Below are 20,030 nucleotides of genomic sequence, written 5' to 3'. Positions count from 1 at the left end.
AAGGAGAGTTTACCACTTGTGGAAGAAGAGGCAGGCAACTCAAGAAGAGTACAGGGATCTCGTTAGGTCATGCAGAGAGGAAATGAGAAAGGCAAAAGCCCAGCTAGAACGCAATCTGGCCGCTGTCATTAGAGACAACAAAAAATGTTTTTACAAATACATTAATGACAAGAAGAGAGCCAAGGAGAATCTCCATCCTTTATCGGATGCGGGGGGAAACATTGTCACTGAGGATGAGGAAAAGGCTGAGGTACTCAATGCCTTCTTTGCCTCAGTCTTTAACAGACAGACCAGTTATCCTCAGGGTACTCAGCCCCCCAAGCTGGAAGACAGGGACGGCGACCAGGATGAACCCCCCATAATCCAAGAGGAAGCAGTCAATGACCTGCTACGCCACCTGGACGCTCACAAGTCTATGGGGCCGGATGGGATCCACCCGAGAGTGCTGAGGGAGCTGGCAGAGGAGCTCGCCAAGCCACTCTCCATCATTTATCAGCAGTCCTGGTTAACAGGGGAGGTCCCGGACGACTGGAGGCTTGCCAATGTGACGCCCATCTACAAGAAGGGCCGGAAGGAGGATCCGGGGAACTACAGGCCTGTCAGCCTGACCTCGGTGCCAGGGAAGATTATGGAGCGGTTCATCTCGAGGGCGCTCACAAGGCATGTGCGGGACAACCAGGGGATCAGGCCCAGCCAGCATGGGTTCATGAGAGGCAGGTCCTGCTTGACCAGCCTGATCTCCTTCTATGACCAGGTGACCCGCCTAGTGGATGAGGGAAAGGCTGTGGATGTGGTCTACCTGGACTTCAGTAAGGCCTTTGACACTGTCTCCCACAGCCTTCTCCTAGAGAAGCTGGCGGCTCACGGCTTAGACAGGTGGACTCTGCGCTGGGTCAAAAACTGGCTGGACAGCTGGGCCCAGAGAGTTGTGGTGAATGGAGTTCAATCCAGTTCGCGGCCGGTCACGAGCGGTGTTCCCCAGGGCTCAGTACTGGGGCCGGTCTTGTTTAATATCTTTATCAATGATCTGGATGAGGGGATCGAGTGCACCCTCAGTAAGTTTGCAGACGACACCAAGTTGGGCGGGAGTGTTGATCTGCTCGAGGGTAGGAAGGCTCTACAGAGGGACCTGGACAGGTTGGATCAATGGGCCCAGGCCAATTGTATGAGGTTCAACAAGGCCAAGTGCCAGGTTCTGCACTTCGGCCACAACAACCCCATGCAGCGCTACAGGCTTGGGGAAGAGTGGCTGGAAAGCTGCCTGTTGGAAAAGGACCTGGGGGTGCTGGTTGACAGCCGGCTGAACATGAGCCAGCAGTGTGCCCAGGCGGCCAAGAAGGCCAATGGCATCCTGGCCTGGATCAGAAATAGTGTGGCCAGCAGGAGTAGGGAAGTGATCGTGCCCCTGTACTCGGCACTGGTGAGGCCGCACCTCGAATACTGTGTTCAGTTTTGGGCCCCTCACTACAAGGAGGACATCGAGGTGCTGGAGCGTGTCTAGAGAAGGGCAGCAAGGCTGGTGAGGGGTCTGGAGAACAAGTCTTATGAGGAGCGGCTGAGGGAACTGGGGTTGTTTAGCCTGGAGAAAAGGAGGCTGAGGGGAGACCTCATCGCTCTCTACAGCTCCCTGAAAGGAGGTTATACTGAGGTGGGGGTTGGTCTCTTCTCCCAAGTAACAAGCAACAGGATGAGAGAAAATGGCCTCAAGTTGTGCCAGGGGAGGTTTAAATGGGATATTAGAAAATATTTCTTCACCGAAAGGGTTGTCAAGCATTGGACCAGGCTGCCCAGGGAAGTGGTGGAGTCCCCATCCCTGGAGGTATTTAAAAGACGTGTAGATGAGGCACTTAGGGACATGGTTTAGTGGGCATGGTGGTGTTGGGTTGACGGTTGGACTCGATGATCTTAGAGGTCTCTTCCAACCTTAATGGTTCTATGATTCTATGATCCTTTTTAAACTTAAATGCACAGATGCTTTGCAGTATAAAGAACATCCTTTGATCCCATCTGCTGCATTTCCCCCCACCTCCTCTCTCTCCCCAGCATCTTTTCCTTACTCTGCCTTTGCTCTCAGAGAAGCCTCCAGCTAACCAGCAAGGTGAACAGCACGAAGAGCCAAACAGGCAGTCCTGTGCTCCCAAAACTAGACTCTCCAAGGAGGTGAGGGCTCAAAAGCTGAAACCAAGGACTAGTCCTGAAGTGCTGGGCATTTTGTGCCCTAGGCAGTTCTGGCTGAAAGCAGGGGCTTTTACCCTACTGTTTGACTATCTGTTGAAAAGCTGCTTGTAGAGCAGCACTGAGGCCATGACCGTGGCATATTAAACAGACCAAAAGTTCAGCTGGTAGCTCTGGTTGCCCATGATGGTGTCACGTGAAGTACTTAAAAATCAGTATGAGGGTCCTCATGCTGTACATTAGCTGCCATTTGAAGGGAGGGATGGTTCTCATCTCGGTCTCTGAAGCAAGATGTACCACATACATGAGAGAAGCATCTGGATGGAGTGATGTTGCATAGTCAAGAGGACACCTCTGTATCAAGTATTTGGGTGCACATCTGCCCCAGACAGTGCTAATGGGAGGTGTACCAGCCCCTCCTTCCCCATGTCTGAGAGATGCAGCATCGGCCTGGATGAACCACCAGCTGGTTCTCCAGATGATACATCAGCACTTCTCAGTGGTGGGAGACAGTAAGTTAAATAGCACAGGGCCAGCACCCTCTGCCTCTGTGGTGATGTAAGTGGATACCCAGAAAATCAGGCCCCAGCCACCAGCCACACATGGGTCTTCTGGATAGTCTTCCAGCTGGAAGGAAGGAAGGAAGGAAATAGTTTCATTTAGCCCATGGGCACTTACCAGGATATTGGTTTGCTTGTTGCATGTTGACCACATTCCTTCTTTGGTCTTTATAATCTGGTGGTGGTCGTGTCAAGTGTCTGTTCAGCTGATCTTGTGGAGTTATTTTCTCCTAGAGGATTAAAGTAGAAATATATTAATTTGCTTTTCTTTATGCTTTCCTGGCTCTGTGTTTTGCCTGCCTCTTTCTTTTCTCAGCATGTACAAAGCTGAAGCGTTCCTTCCTTTCACCCTGTCTGGTCCACAGGAGAGGCATCTGTGAACCTGTGCCATCTGTGAACCTGTGCCATCACCTGCTGAAGTCTGTATGGAAACCTTTCTGCTGGTTGTATTGTGTTTGAGTCTGGCCTAACTTTCCGTAAAACCACTGAGAGTTTCTCAGCCTCTGAGAACATTGGCCACGCCTGCACTGCAGTACAAAGTGTCTTCTGATGTCTGCACTGTCTTGCTCACCATGCTTATCAGACAGAGGGGCCTGATGGTTCCTCATGGCTCCCTCCCTGTCTGTGCAGCTGGGTTTTCTTTCAGAGAAAGCACAGAGACAGAGCAAACACCCGGTCTGACCCAAACACACAACCAGGATGCAGCTGGGGAGCAATGAGGGTGCAGACCTGCAAGGTCGACACCTGCCCCTTGGCTGCATCAATGGTCATCACCCCATTTCACCCACACAGCCCTCTCAGCGTGCACAGCTGGCAAAGAGGATTTCAGCTTGTCATGCCCATTCGCAGCCATGCCCATCCCTCACTCTCTCCTTCCTCCTACACCGGAGGAATGTATCAGCAAAACCCTTGCTTTGCCCTCCCCTGTGTCTCTCCTCATAAGGGATGCCAGCAGGACACATGCCCAGGGTTTAGCAATGACGGTGCTGGGCTGGTTGGTTTTCATGCCACTCACCATTGCCCTGTGCTTCCCCATACATATACGTGGTGCTGTCTTTCCTCTTACACTGGGAGTGCAAGCACTGGGGGAAGGACAGTGGGGAAAGATTGCAGAAAAAGCCAATTAGTAGGGGACATTTTTTTTATTTTGGGCCTGCAGAGACATATCTCTGGTGAAGGGAAGATAGAAGTCCAAGTCCCTGAACTGAAATCTGACTAACTGCCCTGTGTTCATAAAGATCTGGAAAGTGCAGGCACTGGAGTCAATGCCAAATCTCTCACCAGCATCAGTGTGACTTGATGCCTCCAGAGTGCTACTGCCCACCCATGAACAACGACTCCTCGGGATATGTGGCCCCACGGCAGGAAAATGTGGGTTTGACCACCTCGGTCACTGGTAAGTCATTGCCGGTGCACACATGCCTCTGTAAGTCGTGCTTACTGGGCAGCTGCTGGGCAGGCTTCACCCTTTCTCTGCAATGCACCTGGGTTTCGTGCTTGGCTGCCAGAATGGCAAACCGGCTCGTCAGTGTGAAAGAGTCAGGCCCTGCCTGGTGATGGAAGTCCATCAGAATAATTTGGGGACCGTCTGCCTGAAAAGATCACACAAACGGACCTTCTCGTGAAAAATCTGTTTTTTCTTCTGCCAGGAGCAATTAAAACACTGGGAGAAGTGCCTTTCTTGTGGTATTTAGGCATTTCTGTAATGCACTCTGGGAGTGAGGGGTCTGATTAAGATTTATAAGGCTCGTTTTAACATACTGCTCAACCTGAACCCTTGTGAAGAAGAAAGACAAGTTATCTCCCAGGAAATCCCTGCAATACATGTAAAAACTGTAGGCAGGCTTTGTGTGTATTTCTATGTATACAATACAAAAGCAAAGGCAAGCTGATCAAAAAACCACATTCTGTAGAGTGATTTTAATTTCTATGTATTTTTAAGAAGAGCTATTTGAGCAATTAACTTTTTGTTCTGCTAAAAATTCTGACAGAAAACTGCAGCATGTAGAGCTGACTTGAAACTTCAGTTTTCTTCTGCATAAATTAAAAAGTCAACAAATATTTCCCTTATACGACAAATGAAATCCTTAATTTCAGACTCAAGCTTTCTAATTGTATTTTTGGAATGGAAATAAATTTGTAAACAAAAAGATATTCTCTATAAAAAACTGAATCATTTTTGTTTTGAAAACATCCCCACAAAAACATGAATGTTTTTTCCACTTCTGTGTTGTTCTTTAATTACATGAATGGCATTACTGGCACTAAATGTGTCAGCATTTCTGAGTCTACACCTTTACAGAGAAAAGAAAGTTTTGGATTCAAAATGTCAGGCCAGCATGAATGGGTCTGCCCGGTAAGCTGAGAGATGCAGGTTGAGATAAATAAGCCACAGGCTTGGGGTCTGCTGTCATTGCAGCCTGGGGGAAGCAAAGCAGGTGGTGGTGTCACCTCCATCCTTCCCCAGCATTCTCCCTGCAGCCCTTCCATAGCTGCTGCAGGGCACCCACGTTGCTTTCTCCCTGCCTCAAGGACATGCCAAGCTCAGCTCCTCTTCTAGCACTTCTCTATTCTCTGTGCTTTGGCAAGCAGGACTACCAAGGAATGGTGAATACGAGGATGCAGAGGGTATATGTTACTGCTCTGGGCAGCTGGGACTTCCCCCTGTTGCACTGGCCATGGGCGATGGGCCACGAAGCACCTTCAGCTGACTCAGTTCATGCAATATCAATGGCAATGCCAGTTTAGCAGAACTCAGCTAGTGGGTTCTAGCACTTATCACTGCCAACAAGACCTCAAATATCCCCCACGCCCCATAAAATGACCAGAAACTCCCAACTGATCTCTCAGATACCAAGGGAGAGAGAAGAACTGGCTACAAATATCTGGAAATGAAAAAAGAAAAACAGAGAAAGGAGGACTCATGTATGATCCCAGCCGAGCACATGAACTTGTGTTGAACACTAAAATCGATGTACGTGATCCTTGTTTACACACAGCCACTTTATACCATGCTGCCTAGGTTGCAGAGCCTAGAAGTCAGCTTTCCTCTGTGGTCAAAGTAGCATAGCAGTGGACCTTAGCTTATCTTGCAAAGAAAACCACTGACAATATTAATATGCCTCAGATTAAGCATATGCTTAGACTGTTCTTATAACGAAACCACAGTAGCTCGGATACTTGAGTTGTTCCATATAAACTGAAGAAGGTTTCAAAAGGGTTTAGCAAAGTGCTGAAAAATATGAGGCACACTCTAGAAGGTCTAGGCATTGCCAAAATGACCTTGAAGTTTTGGGGGCTTTCTTCCCCCTGTCTTAGCTTTCTTTTCTATTGTTTCTTTTCCATGTAAAATAAGGAATTAGAAAACTTACAGCTTCTGCCAACATCTGCTGCTGTAGAAGGAGTTGTTTTTGCTCCATCATTTGCCGTTGCAGAGCGTGTTTCTTTTCCATCAGTTGCTGATTCAACATTGATTGCTGGGATGAGTTCATGTAACCACTTCCAGTGTTTGGATTTGAGCAAGAACTGGAGCTTGGAGTGGGGCCAGCTCCCTGGCCTACCACAGAGTGTTGATCCTGAAACAGAAGAAATGGCTCGTGAAGGATGAAAATAATAACAAGCATCAAGAAAAGGAAACAATCCTTTTTATGCAATTAGCTCAAGTACAGGACACAGCCCACAGACTCTCAGGACAATTGACCAATACAAAGGCTTTGACAAAATAAGAAAGGGATTGAGTAACTTCATTGCTCATGGAAGACTCTGAAAATGTGCCACGTGGTTCCAGTGGAAAACCTCAATGTTGTACCAGGAGCTTGGGAAACATTAACAGAAGTAACGGAGCCATCCTGGGGATCTTTCAGGAAACTTGCATTGGGCCGTATGGCAGTTTGTTTGACCACAAGGGAACAAACTCAGCGTCTGCTGGTTCCTACCATCTGGTGAGCAGCAGCGAGAAGTTACAGACTAGTTGCTAGTAGTGGCATCTATTCTTAGAAAATACAGAAGCAGTAAGTTGTTACTTCGCAGTGGGGTGAGTGATGCCGCTTTCATTTGTCCCGTCACCTCCCTGACAAAAGTAATCTCTGAGAGATTGCTAATTGACTCCCATTAGCAGCAGGATTAAATAGGCTTAGAGTTTATCAACTTCTTTGGTAAAACGAATGTGTAACTGGACAGGACTTTGAAGAGTGCTTTAGGGTCTCCCTGGTCTTTGCGATGGATCTCGATCTGCTTCCTCTTCCCTGTGTGCAGCTTCATGAGGAAGGGATGGCAAAAAGTCATCTCAGAAGGCAATGGGGAAGGTACCTGGGGACTCAAGCCATGCACATACAGAATGAGAACGAACATGGGATGACAATATGCTGCTTGTTTCCTTTTAGCCATGGTTTTCCTTGGCAGCAATATGTTTTCTGTCTACTTGCTCCACCAGTGTTTGGTACTTGGGCCTTTACCAAATGTAGGAAATAGCTTTCTCAGTCCACACACAAAAATACTCAGCCTGTGTTGGATCACTTCATAGTCAGGTATTACTTAGCCGCCCAGCTACAAAGAAAATAGGAGACACTGAAGAGGTCACAACAGTCATGAGAAGCATCAGTTCCCTGACTCCACTTTGTTGCAATTCACCACAGGAACCTAACCACATAATTCTGTATAACCTAATATGCAGCAGCATTTTTGCCCTGCAACACAGGAATCCACAGCTGGAGTCTGATGCTCCCTGTTATGCGGTGGTTCTCTCAATACCGAGGTGTAGTGCCAGGGTCTGGTCTACTACCTAGGCAAAGCTCTGCTCCATGGCCATTGCCTCCCATGGCATCCAGGGAAATACAGACTGACCAACACTGAAACAAGGACTGGCCAGGCGTAGCCTACCCACGCCCTGAAGACCACAGAGCACTGATGCTCATCGCTTTGCAAGCTCCAGGAAAGCTAATTTCTGTGCCTTAGCTTTTACACCCCACCCCCCCACACACACAGAGTAACACACATACACTACAGACTAATACAACTTATCTTTCTACCATCTGGCATGGAAGAAGCAATGATTGTTATGGGTATTTCTATTTTAAAATAATTCTGTGGCTTTTAGATGGGGCCACATGAGTGCGTAGCTAGCTAGCTAAAGTATTTGACATCTCTTACTGAAATAAAAACCATTACTTTCTTCTGGAGCCACCTGCAGCCCCCAAGGCAGTGTTACAAACCCACCCTTCAAAATTTATTGGTCTCTTTCTTACACAATTATATCCCGCACACTTTCTTTCAGTTCCAGAAGGAATCCAGGATTGCTCGGCACTGCCACATTTTTCAGCCTTTATGTTAGCTGCAAGATAGAAAATACCTCCTCTCGACAGACCTGCTTGCCAAGTTGTTGCGCAAACTTTTTTGTCTTTCTTAAAATATTTTGAAAAGAAAAATATGTTACAATAAATTGGCTTTGACTTCTATATTCAAATGACAACTCTAGCTTGAACCCAGCCACACGTTACATCCATTAATAGAATTCATCTGTTGTGTTTTTGCACAGATAATGCAGGCTCCCCCAAATGTGCTTTCATAGTCCTGCATTAAAAAAAAAACAACGAAGCCCAACCTTTTCTCTCCCTCATCCCCTGCCAGCCCATATAAGCTGTGGAGAGGGATTTTGTTTTAAGATAAATGGCGTAGTGTCCATTCATGATACCTATCAAAGCAAGCTCTTCTGTAATAGTAATTGGCACAAAACACCAGCTGCTTGGCAAACAGGCCCTGAGGAAACAGTATAAATCATCAACTTCGAGCCAGTTTGGGGTTTTTTGCATTTGGTCCTTTCTCTGCTGTTCATGAAATGTCAGTGTGAGCCTATGAATCCACGATGCATTACTTCTCCTGCCTGCTGATCGTCCATCGGCAGTGATGCGATGGGAGAAGGAAGAACAGTTTCCTAATAAATCGGGGGATTAGCTGCGCAGCAGTTTGACCCATCGTGAACTGGTGCTATCAAGCATTACTCTCACCTCACACTTGCATCACTGCAAATCAGAAGGCAGAAGGGCTGTACCGCTGCCAGGGACATGGGGCTCTGCCCCTGCGCTTAGACAAAGCATGCTTTCTGACATCCCCGCTGAGGAAGAGAAGATTTGGGTTGGAGCTACCCTGCTTTCATTGAACCCTTTCATTCTGCTCTAAGCTTGGCTTTACTACAGCAGCTTTACTATGACTCCACATATCTATAGCTGCCAGTGGCCTTTTGAACTTCATTCCTGGGTTGCCATGCCTGTGGTTTATGCACTTTAACTTTAGAAACCCCTGACCACAGAAAGCCCAGAGTGGGACGTGCATGTCCCCTTGCCCAGGGGCGCCTCTGCCCAGTGGGCTGCAGGGGCAGCCCAGCATCTTGCCTGCGTGGTGACACCATGTTGTTTCCCTGCACAGGGAAGGTAACCCTCTCCCTACTTTGCCTCCAAAGAGGTGATGTGATGGGGAACACATCCCTGCAGCCAGCCGGGTGTTAGGGACAGGCTGGAAGCATCACACCTCTCACAGGTACAAGTGTCATTCTGGGTTCGCCCCCAATTCCTGCTCCACTTGCTGGCACCGCTCATGCATGCTGCATCCCTCCGGCCCTGCAGATGAGCTGCAGCCCTTGCAGGGCCATGCCTGGTGCCAGCTGGGGCAGGGGCAGCAGCCAAGGGCTGAGCTAGTGTTCACCAAGCACCACAAGCCCCCATCTGCTCTGCTGGTGCCGAAACTCCAGCACAGTGGTGTTCTAGGTGCAAAGCAGGTATGTTGCACCCCGTTCTCTCATGTTACAGTGAGATATAAAACCCACGAGAAGCAGGAAGAGTGGAGGAGGCAGTGAAAGCTCCTCAGAGCTGGTAGCACAACTGGGGTTTTGTTCATAAGCATCACAAAGAACATTATGCTCAAATGTTTAAATTAGCAGTAAATCAAAACATTTAAGACTGAGTTTGCCTTTCACTATCCCTTCTGCAGTTGACTTGTGTTCATACAAATGAAGGGAAGTTTTGGCTTCTAGCACACATACGGACTTTCCAAAATAGGTTTTTCTCTCCTCTCCTCTCCTCTCCTCTCCTCTCCTCTCCTCTCCTCTCCTCTCCTCTCCTCTCCTCTCCTCTCCTCTCCTCTCCTCTCCTCTCCTCTCCTCTCCTCTCCTCTCCTCTCCTCTCCTCTCCTCTCCTCTCCTCTCCTCTCCTCTCCTCTCCTCTCCTCTCCTCTCCTCTCCTCTCCCTTCCCCTTCCCCTTCCCCTTCCCCTTCCCCCCCTTCCCCTCCCTTTCCCTCTCCTCCCCTTCTTCCCCCCCCTCTTTCCATTTCCATTTCCATTTCTATTTCCATTTCCATTTCTGTTTCCATTTCCATTTCCCCAGACCCTGCCTGTGAGTTAGGATCTGGCTGCATATCAGCTCTGTTACCCCTTTTGGGGCCATTCCTGATGCTTTCACTGACAGGTCCTGCAGATTGCCTCACCTTGGTCTTCTGCTCACTGTGCAGGACCAACGTCTGTCCTGCCTGTGCCCTGCCAGGTCTGGCAGCTCACACCAGCAAGCCCCTGCCCAGCACCTCCTGGGCTTGTGCAGCTCTTCACTGTGGGCTCTCTCGTGCCAGGACCCCTCGTGCTGCTGCTTAAATCTTCAACACAAAATGCTGCTCTCTGGGCCGAGCCCACGGCAAGGAGCTGTGGGCAACGCTGGGCATCCCTCCCTCCACAACCCCTCAGCGCCACAGGCTCCTTCCACACCGCTCGGAAGAGGCTCCTCCATGGAGCTCAGAGGTGGATGAAAGGCTCCACAGAAATGCAGGACGTCATTGCGTTTACCAGGGAAAGAAAGAGATTTTCCCAATCGCTGCTTTTATATTGAGCAGTAACAGCAATGTGTGGCTGGAGAGAGGGACTTCTGCAAAGCTGAGAGCTGGCAGGGCCCCTGTGCCACCAGGACAAAGTGCACCTTCCTCCCTTCCTCTCCTCTCCCTTTCTCTCCAAAGCTTGTCAGGAGCCCCTGAAAGCCTTTTGCAAGCTTGCATTTCTAAATTCCTACTTCAGAAGCAGTTTAGGGACACTTGGCTGGAAAAGGATGTGCAAAGCTTTCGCCTCTTTCTCCTGGAAATGCCTTAAATTGGTGAATAATTTTGGTGGGACAGAAGGGAAACAATGGTCAATTTTTTACTAAACTACTCTGCCCACAGAGGCTGTTTGCTTCCCAGCCAGGAGCGCTGGTGTTTGTGTCACAGGACAGGCTTCTGCTTCTTGCAGATTTTTCTTCAAAATAGGTGGGGGGAGATTTTTTCCACCTTTCTGTTCTTCTGTGGGGCAGCTCATTCTGTGCCCAGTGTCAGCTCAGGAGTGACAGTGCCGACTTTCCCTCTCCTTTTGCATTAGTTCTGGTTTAAAGAAACAATGAATTAAAAGAAAAAAGTAAAAGGCTTCAGATCCATTCACTGAAACCTGCTCAGTGACGGATGCTGTGTAGTTTCATTCAGCCTGTGCATGTCATTCCCACTGAGGAGCAGTTTGATTCAGTTGCATTAATTGGCATCACAGGCTATTTAGAGTGAGGATGGTGGAGATCAAGGCAACTCTGTGGACTTCCTCCTCTTAAATCAGGGACCGGTGGCTGTCCTGACCCTATGAGCTTCTCAAGGGCATTATGCTTTGGGTGCGAACCACCCTGGACACTGAGCACTGGAGAGAGGAGGAGAAGGACCCCAAGGAGTGGCTCACCAAAATCCTGCCATACTGTTTCAGGGTGGTACAAGGCTGGTGGCAAAGCCCAGACCCCCTGAGACCCCCTGGTGTGAACCTCCACCACCTCAGCTGGCGTGCTGCTTTCCACATCCAGAAATTGGGGTTCTCAAGTGGCCCCTGGGGCCAAGCACCGGGCAATACCAGGCTTATTCAGATCTCACTCATAGAATCATAGAATCATTTAGGTTGGAAAAGACCTTTAAGATCATCAAGTCCAACCGTTAACCTACCACTGCCAAGTCCACCACTAAACCATGTCCCTAAGCACCACATCTACACGTCTTTTAAATACCTCCAGGGATGGGGACTCAACCACTTCCCTGGGCAGCCTGGTCCAATGCTTGACAACCCTTTCGGTGAATAAATATTTTCTAATATCCCATCTAAACCTCCCCTGGCACAACTTGAGGCCATTTTCTCTCATCCTGTTGCTTGTTACTTGGGAGAAGAGACCAACCCCCACCTCAGTACAACCTCCTTTCAGGTAGCTGTAGAGAGTGATGAGGTCTCCCCTGAGCCTCCTTTTCTCCAGGCTAAACAGTCCCAGTTCCCTCAGCCACTCCTCATAAGACTTGTGCTCTAGACCCCAGCTGCTCCTCACAGGACTTGTTCCCTAGACCCTTAACCAGCTTCGTTGCTCTTCTTTCATGCAACTTTAGGAAGTGAAGCATGGGGTGCTTCATCCAACGGCTAGTCTCAGCACCTGCCAGCCCCCTTCTCAGCCACCTCTTTTCTGCTACACCTAATGCAAGCAGAAACACCTCCTTCTGCTAAATGCCGGGGTTTCCATGGACATCTTGACTCCAAGCACTGCCTGCCCATGTACTTGCCTCAGACAAGAAAGCAAAACTACAGCAGGACCATGGCAGAGTGCCTGTCGAGTAAGAACTCTTTTAGCTATAGTGAAAAAGAGTTTTCTTATTTTTAGGAATAACTCCCACTGTTGACTGGAGCGCAGAGGGCTGCTTTCTGTGACGGTGTACACTGCAAGAGCCCCAAGTAGTTCCTGAGGTTACGCTGATTTGCAACAGCTGAGGATCTGATCCATGTATCAGGGCTGGAAATAACACAGACTAGGCAGAAACACAGCCAGCCCAATTCTCCTTTGCCTTATTGCTTGTTTGGCCCAATGGGGGTGCAAAAAGCATCTTTCTGAGCACCTCAAACTCATTCAACCTTTTTACATATCTGGAACATATAGCATAAAAGTGAGTCTCCTTTAAGTTTAGGTCTCTAACCAGAAACTTAGATCAGATTCTCTCTAAACTGCCTGCTGGAGCTCTCCCTTCACTATACAGAGGGACAGGGCTGTATAATTAGGGTCTAGACACCTAATTTAGACAACTAAGGAGCCCAGATTAGATCATAGGAACATTCCCTTACACTCCTAATTTTAGATGCTTATAGTCACACCTGAGTAAGATGCCTGGAAGAGTGAGTGTGAACACCCCTTGATCTGCCAAGCACTAGTGAATTGCTTTCTAAGGATGTTATATAGAGTGACCCAAAAGCTTCTAAAGTCAATCATGCAGAAGATACTGTTATAGGTTGAATTTCTCCTAATACCCTGCCAGAGAGTAGTTTTATACATTGCAGCAAGATCACATTCATATGTATAAACAGCATTTGAAAAACCTGAATATTGCAAGATCCCAAGACCTGTTTTTCCCGTGTCTAATATCCAGAGATACATCTGGGTGAAGACTGCAAAGTATTTCCCTTCAGTAATTTTGTGGAGTGTTTGTAAGAAGTTGGCTCAGTCACATGAGACCATCTTCTGTGTTTTTCTCCTGTGAACATCTGAGCTCTCAGGACAAAAAATTCAGGGCCAACCATGTTTCCAAGGTACATATGCAAGGAATCACAGACACTAGCATTTGCAATTTCACAAGCCCAGGCTGTCTGCCAGAAATACTTGTGCCTTCATCCAACCAGGGAAAAGAAGCAAATGCTGTGTCACTCCTCCAACAAACCAAGCAATGGAGCTCGAAAAGGAAATGTGGACAAATCCCTTCAGATACTACAAAGCTGGAAATGATCATGACAGTAGGGAGCACACACCTGATTTCTGCAGCTTCATGAGTGGGAGTCACCCATTGAGTGATAGGTTTGGATATCAAGTGATGCAGCAGATACTCAAGATGCAAAGGGATAAGTACTTCAGCACATGCAACTGCTGCAGCTCTCACCAAGAGAGCCAGGGAGGCCAGGCTTTTTAAAAAGCCATTTTTTTGCACACACTGAAAGTTAGGTGGACCTCGGAACTATTTTCAGAAATAGCTAATTCTCCTGCTACTCAGTATTGCAAAAGTTTATACAGAAAAAGAGTAAAAACCAGACACTGTGAACAATCTCCTAGGTAAAATGGGTGATCAAATACTTCAAAGGAGCCAATCCCCACTTTCAGTGAGAAACCACAGGCAAGAAAGACTTTGACAGATATTCGTGCAGTTCTTAATAGAAACCTTTTTTAGCACTTTGCCTTTTCAGCAGCAACAAGGAAGCTGCTCACTCCTGAGATATCCTTCTGAACTGATTTTCAGCCATTAGTGATATATTTGTAGCCTTGCCATAATCCCTTGCCGGAAAGCTGCACAGCCCTAGAGCCACTAGCAGGCACTATGACAACAACCTTCCCACCCCAACTCCTTAAACTCGGGGCAAAGCGGGAGCCGCATCTTGCAGGGACGGAGGCTCAGATTCAGCACTTGCACAATCACATAGCAACAGACCCAGGAACAGTGCCTCATTACGAGCCTTGTCCGACAATCAAGTCTTTAACGAGAACAAAGGTTGACAGTGATTAATCATTAAGCAGTTTCTTGTTCCTTGCTGCACGTGTTGGAGGCAGCCTCCTGCTGAGGCAGTCTGGCAGATTTCCTGTCTGCGCTATACCAGGGCCCATGTCCGGACACACAGAGATGTCTTTTCCCAAAGCCAAGCGCACAGATGAACGTCTTGTCTCCGTTTCTGAGCACGGCAAATTCGGAATGCATGTGCATTCTGCAAAAATAATAAACCCTCAGCTGTACATCTGATTGCTGTATATTCAGGCGGAACGACCTAAAGGGGATTCGTTCACGTCAGAAATTTTCCCAGAGACTTCAAGGATGGATTATTAGTATTTTACCACGTGCACCGTGATGAACTTTTAATGTGATCTTCTGGCATAATGTATATATGAAGGTCTCCATTTTAGAAAGATTTTGTTTATTTGCAATGAAAATAACATGCACGTGTTGAAAATTCAACAGAGGAGGTTATTGTGAAATGTCTGCATCAGAACAGGAATGTTGGCTCCATCGAAGTTGATGGCAAAACTCCAGCTGACTTCAACGGGGCTAGAATTTCCTCCCAGGTCTCCATCCAGCCACAGGGGCATAGTGGCACCCTTGGCTTGGAGTGACCTCAGCGTACGTATGGACAAGATACTTACCTGCTTCAGAGAGACACTAGCAAAGAGTCTCCACTAATATACCTGGGCAAAGACTATCCTGAGATCTGTACGGAGCTGTGGTTTCAAATGCCTCATGTGCTCTTATATTGAAATAAGTATGCCAATAAGCATGAATGATGAAGACTCCTATCAGGTTTTTGACAAGATCAGACACATACTGATTTGTTCTACTTTAGCATTATCATTTGCAGTGGCTGTAATATGCAATATCCATATTGCAACAAGCCAAGCCCTTTAGTTTATCATCACACAATTACAGGAAACCAAATTAGAGAGGTTTAAGAAACTGCCACTCCTCCAGCTAGAACAAGAGCTGGTGTGAGTGGACCTGTTTTGCCTAGTACTTCAGGACAAGGTACGTGCACGCTCGCACGCTCTGTGCCTCCACTAAGGAGTGGTAATTTCCAGCTGAGGCAGTGAAAACTTCCTAAACCGATTGAATTAAACACTTGTGATTATCTGTCTGTATCTTTAGTGTGGGCATATATTATCTGTGGGTATGTATACCTTATTCATCTAAATGTTCTTGTCTTGTTGCCATATGTTTATTATCTTTCCCCAAAATTATCTAGCCTGAGGTTCATACAGAGCACGGAAAATTTCAGCCCACTTAGAAAAACTATCAGAAATCAAAACCAGGGTCTTGTAAGAGGAAGCGTTAGGTGAATTCAGTAATAGGTGGCACTCTCATACATACGTGCTTATATTTAAATGTCCAGTTTACAGAGCAGTGCTAAAAATGACACTGAAGTCTTACATATAACAGGCTTACATATAACGTGTGTCTTTTTTGCCGTATCATCCTCATGCCTCATCCTCATGTTTCCCTCCCTGCAGCAATTCTGACAGTCCCACTAACCCAAGGGCATATGGACAACATATAGGGGAGTGTGGTCCAGAGGTCCCTGAGCTTGTGGAGACCTGGGCAGCAAAGACTGCATGGAGCAGTGCCAAGTGAACTAGCTAAGTGTGGAATATTTATTCTCAAAGGCCATTGTTTGTTTTCAAAGATAAACCATGCTGAGGGACATTGAGCTGAGAGACGTTTAGCTCATGAGGACACTGTGTGAATGCAGCCACCTCCCAGACCTGAACCCACCCAGTGTTGTCACTGTAAGATCAGGTCAACACTAGTGCTGCATTTGCAAACTATTACTTTCGAACAGATCTAATGGAAATAGAATAAAACAGTCTGTACCTTTTCTTCTCGATCATAAACACTAATGCAAAGTTCTATAGGAAATTACTGTAATTTTTTTATCTTCTTGATTTCCAGGCTATTCTTTAGTTTCCTCAGCTTTTCCCACTGGCATTTATCTAGGTTTTCTTTGCACCTTCCACATCCCTCCTCATATAGGATTCACCCTCCCTATTAATTGTCTGCAGTTTAAACACATTTGTGTCACTTCTAAACAACCACCACACACACACGCAAAAAAAAGGGATGATGACATAATGTGAAAATTTTCCTCAAGGATTAAAACAAAGCAAGGCAAACACCATAAAATGCCAGTTTTCCTGCGGGAGGGTATGAGGGAGCAGGCAACCTGAACAAAATATTTAATGAAGAAAGAAAAAATAATTAAACACAAAGAACAACAACAACAACAGAAAAACCACATCACTGGGACCAAACACTTGAATACAAATGGGCACAACATGGGTGACATGACTGTCAGAGACACATATTAAGATCAAAGCCCTCCTGCTGAGAATACACAGCAAGAACATGAGCATCCTTAAACCGGAGCCTCCTGGGATCCGCTTTCTAAACCAACAGCTCTGAACTCTGATGGAAAACAATGCAGAATACTGAAAAGCAATGTGTGAAGAATAGCTCTGACCTGTGTCTCCCTGTGCTGATTAAAGCCTTGGGTGGGACACGCAGTGTGACTGGATCTCTTTGTTTCAAGTTGCCTGTCCCAGGACAATGACTGATGCTAACTGAAATCAGCATCTGGGGCTGGGGACCAAGTGTCACTGGGCACAGAAGGGGTGGGGGAGGACAACAAATCGTTTCCCTACTGTGACAGCCTGTGGCGCTGGTGCAAGTGCACAACGCAGGGTTCAACGGAGCAGGTATGACTGCCCATCTACTCGGTTTTAAATGAGTCCCTAGCACACAACCGCAACAGTGGTCTTCCCTCTTCCTACAGAAGGGCCTTCTTCTTTTATAATGATTGCTGTCTTTGTTATAAAACAACTTAATTTGATGGCTGTTAATTTGCGGGAATTGACATAAACCTTAGGCTCCTGCCATCCCCTCTTGCTCTCTTGATGAATGTGATAAAACGATGCCAGTGGCCACAGCAGCCTGAGGGCTTGACAAATCTACCTATCCTTCATCCATCTGTGCCAACAGCAGTTTCATTAAAATGTGAAAACACCAGGTTTCCTAAAGAGCCCTCCTGGGATTTGCCTCATTTTTCACTATGAACTCAAGATATAGGAAGAAATGTGGTTTTATCAGATATCCCAGAAGCTCTGAATACCTCTTCTCTGGGGGATAACAGAGTTAGGCAGAGCTCACCCACTTCTGCCTTCAGCCCTGCAGAGTTTAGCTATTTGCCTGGCCCCATCATGGGAATTTATCTGCTGCCTCACTGTCCCTCCGGTAGCATTACTGGTCATGGCAATCCTGCATGGTGGTTACTTTTTTTATCTAGCTTCAGAAAAAAAAAAGGGTTAATCAAAGGTGGCAGAGGGCCGCTACCACTGTATAATGGCACAGACCCTTCAAGGAGAGCCTGGCATCTCACCAAGCTCCAAGAAAGGTGCAACGGTACTTGGATATAGTGAGTTGTTTCTTCTGTCCTTTATCTGCAACCTTTAGAAAGCTGAAATGGAGCCAGCTACAGAGGTCAGAATAGCTCGATCCACCAGGGACTAGTCCTGCCTTGGACAGCATGCCTGGGAGGAATTATCTGAGAAAAGGCTTCCTTAAATCAGATGAAGTCAAAAAGAATTATACTTCTGGCATTTATTTATGTTATCTACTGTCCAAATCTTGCAGCGTGGGAAAGAATAACAGACTATCCAGGGCCTGCCATATTCCAGCTATCAGATCAAGTGCGCCTCCGGAGAATGGGAAGGTTGGTGCCAACAAAAACCTTCTTGGACTTCTTCTGCTCATTTTGCATTATTCTTGTGCAAGAGCAGTGAAAACCTGTTCTGCATCCCCATTTTTAAATAGACCTACTCACGTATGGAAAAGAACAGGTGGACAGGGTATCACTGTCCTGTTCTATTTCTCTGAGCAGGGGAAAGCACAAGTGCAATTGTCTGTGTCTACAAATCATCCTCAAATTATGCTGTGGTGTTTCCCACGGTTTGGGAAATAGCAAAGGTCAGTAGCCCACAGTGCAAGGACTAGGGGTCTCCGGTTAGCCTGTTACACTCATGCTGTCCCCTCCTGCCAGACAAGCCCAGGGCTTGGCTGAGGAGGACACAACATTGTCTTCTGGCAGGGCCTGTGAAGAGGCATCGGGGAGATGCAAGTTCCACCCCCATCTTTGCACGGAGGTGGAACTTGGTCCGTGGTCTGAAGAGTGACCTGACCTCTCTCTTTTCTCTCATCCTTTTGTCTAACATGACTTCTTAATTGAATTACCACGAGCGCTAGTGAGCACATCCTGGCACCAACAGGTTCTCTTTTCTGCCGCTAAATCTTTTGTTTCAGTTTTCCATGTTCCTGCTATTCTGTCTGGAGAAGTCCTTGGGTCCTTGCTTCATGTGTCAGCAAAAATGCAGATGAAGGAAACTTCATTGTGAACTTTGCTTTCTTGAATGTATAGCCTGGCTTCGACTGGCACTCAGCCTCTAATGCCCATGGGAAGGAATTATTTCAGCACCCTCTGCACTGCCGTTGTGTTCCCTACACCAGTCCTTTCCTCCTTAGTCTCACAGCACATACTAAAAGTATATAAGTAGTATTATTTTAAGAAGCAATTAATATAGAAATCCCTTATCAACATTACATTGCTCAGCTTTTCTCCAACAATTTGGAGAGATCGAATACAATCCATGAACAAGACAGCAAGCAGACTTGAGAATGAAGATGTTCATCACCCTGTTGGTCACAGCCACACAATTTAATAAACACATAAACTAAGAAAGGTCTCTATTTATTGGTATCAGGCTTTTCAGGGCACAGAGTATATCCTTACTGTCTGGTGGCAGAGCTGAGGAGATAACAGTACAGTAAGGAGCCTTTCAAAGGCATCTGCAATGCCTGTTGAGATGTGTTGGACCAGACAGCTCAGACAAAACACTGAAATAGAAACACCCAACTGACCACTTACCTGTGCTTTCATAAAAACGAGGAGAGAAAGCAAAAGGAAGACTACAAGGAGAAACCTGCTGAACTAAATGAGCTGCATGGAGTTGTACTAGGTTCTGTAAATACTTGGTTAGACAGCATAGAGGTAAAAAATAGGAGTTGGCTTGGTTTGATTTGGCTTGGCCTGTAGAGGTCATCCCTTTGCAGTCCTGACAGTAGGACAATAATGTAGAAGAGAGAAGCATTCATTTATTGCAAGCTTGGATTATTTTGGATTTTAGATATTCTAAACCTGCATATTTGCTCTACTGAAAAAAGACCTTGATCTGTGACATCCTTTTCCCTGTCCTAAAAAGCAAAAGTTGGATTCATTCTTGGGCAATAGACAGCATATGCCTCCTTTATCTTCAAAATAAGGTTTAAATGGGGTTTACGTGTGTCGTGGTTTAACCATGGCTCACTGATTTGTACTATCTTGCAGAGAAATAAATTTTACCCAAAGGCTGCTTTGCAGGCTGCTCCCGCAAGCAACATTCCCTCTGGGCCATGTAAAAGTTTCTGGTAGGTTTTTTAGATGTTAGGCAGGATAAGCCAACCAGGCTGGAGACTGTGTGGATTCAAACAACAAGAGGAGACACTGACACAGAAGAATTGTCCTGGTTTCGGCTGGGATAGAGTTAATTTTCTTCCTAGTAGCTGGTACAGTGCTGTGTTTTGGATTTAGCATGAGAATAATGTTGATAACACACCAATGTTTTAGTTGTTGCTAGGTAGTGCTTACACTAGTCAAGGACTTTTCAGCTCCCCAT

At 46.7% G+C, this 20,030-nt stretch overlaps 1 protein-coding gene across 2 annotated transcripts in view; it reads right to left on the bottom strand.

Moving 5' to 3' along the window:
- The window catches only part of MAML2 (mastermind like transcriptional coactivator 2), a 224,908-nt gene that overhangs the window by 11,028 nt on the left and 193,850 nt on the right, over window positions 1–20,030 (bottom strand). For both annotated transcript variants that reach the window (XR_012994421.1, XM_076328255.1), the window contains exons 3-4: window positions 6,107–6,310; window positions 2,854–2,965 (exon numbers count right to left, since the gene is read on the bottom strand). Coding sequence is in view for 1 of the 2 variants with exons in the window: in XM_076328255.1 (XP_076184370.1) it covers window positions 2,854–2,965; window positions 6,107–6,310 (316 nt within the window). In the remaining variant the exon portion in view is untranslated. The remainder of the gene's footprint in view (window positions 1–2,853; window positions 2,966–6,106; window positions 6,311–20,030) is intronic.

Source organism: Aptenodytes patagonicus, chromosome 1 (genome assembly GCF_965638725.1).
Source record: "Aptenodytes patagonicus chromosome 1, bAptPat1.pri.cur, whole genome shotgun sequence".
Lineage (NCBI taxonomy): Eukaryota > Metazoa > Chordata > Aves > Sphenisciformes > Spheniscidae > Aptenodytes > Aptenodytes patagonicus.
Note: the sequence above shows the minus strand (reverse complement) of the source record. Positions and strands in the feature narration are given on the sequence as shown.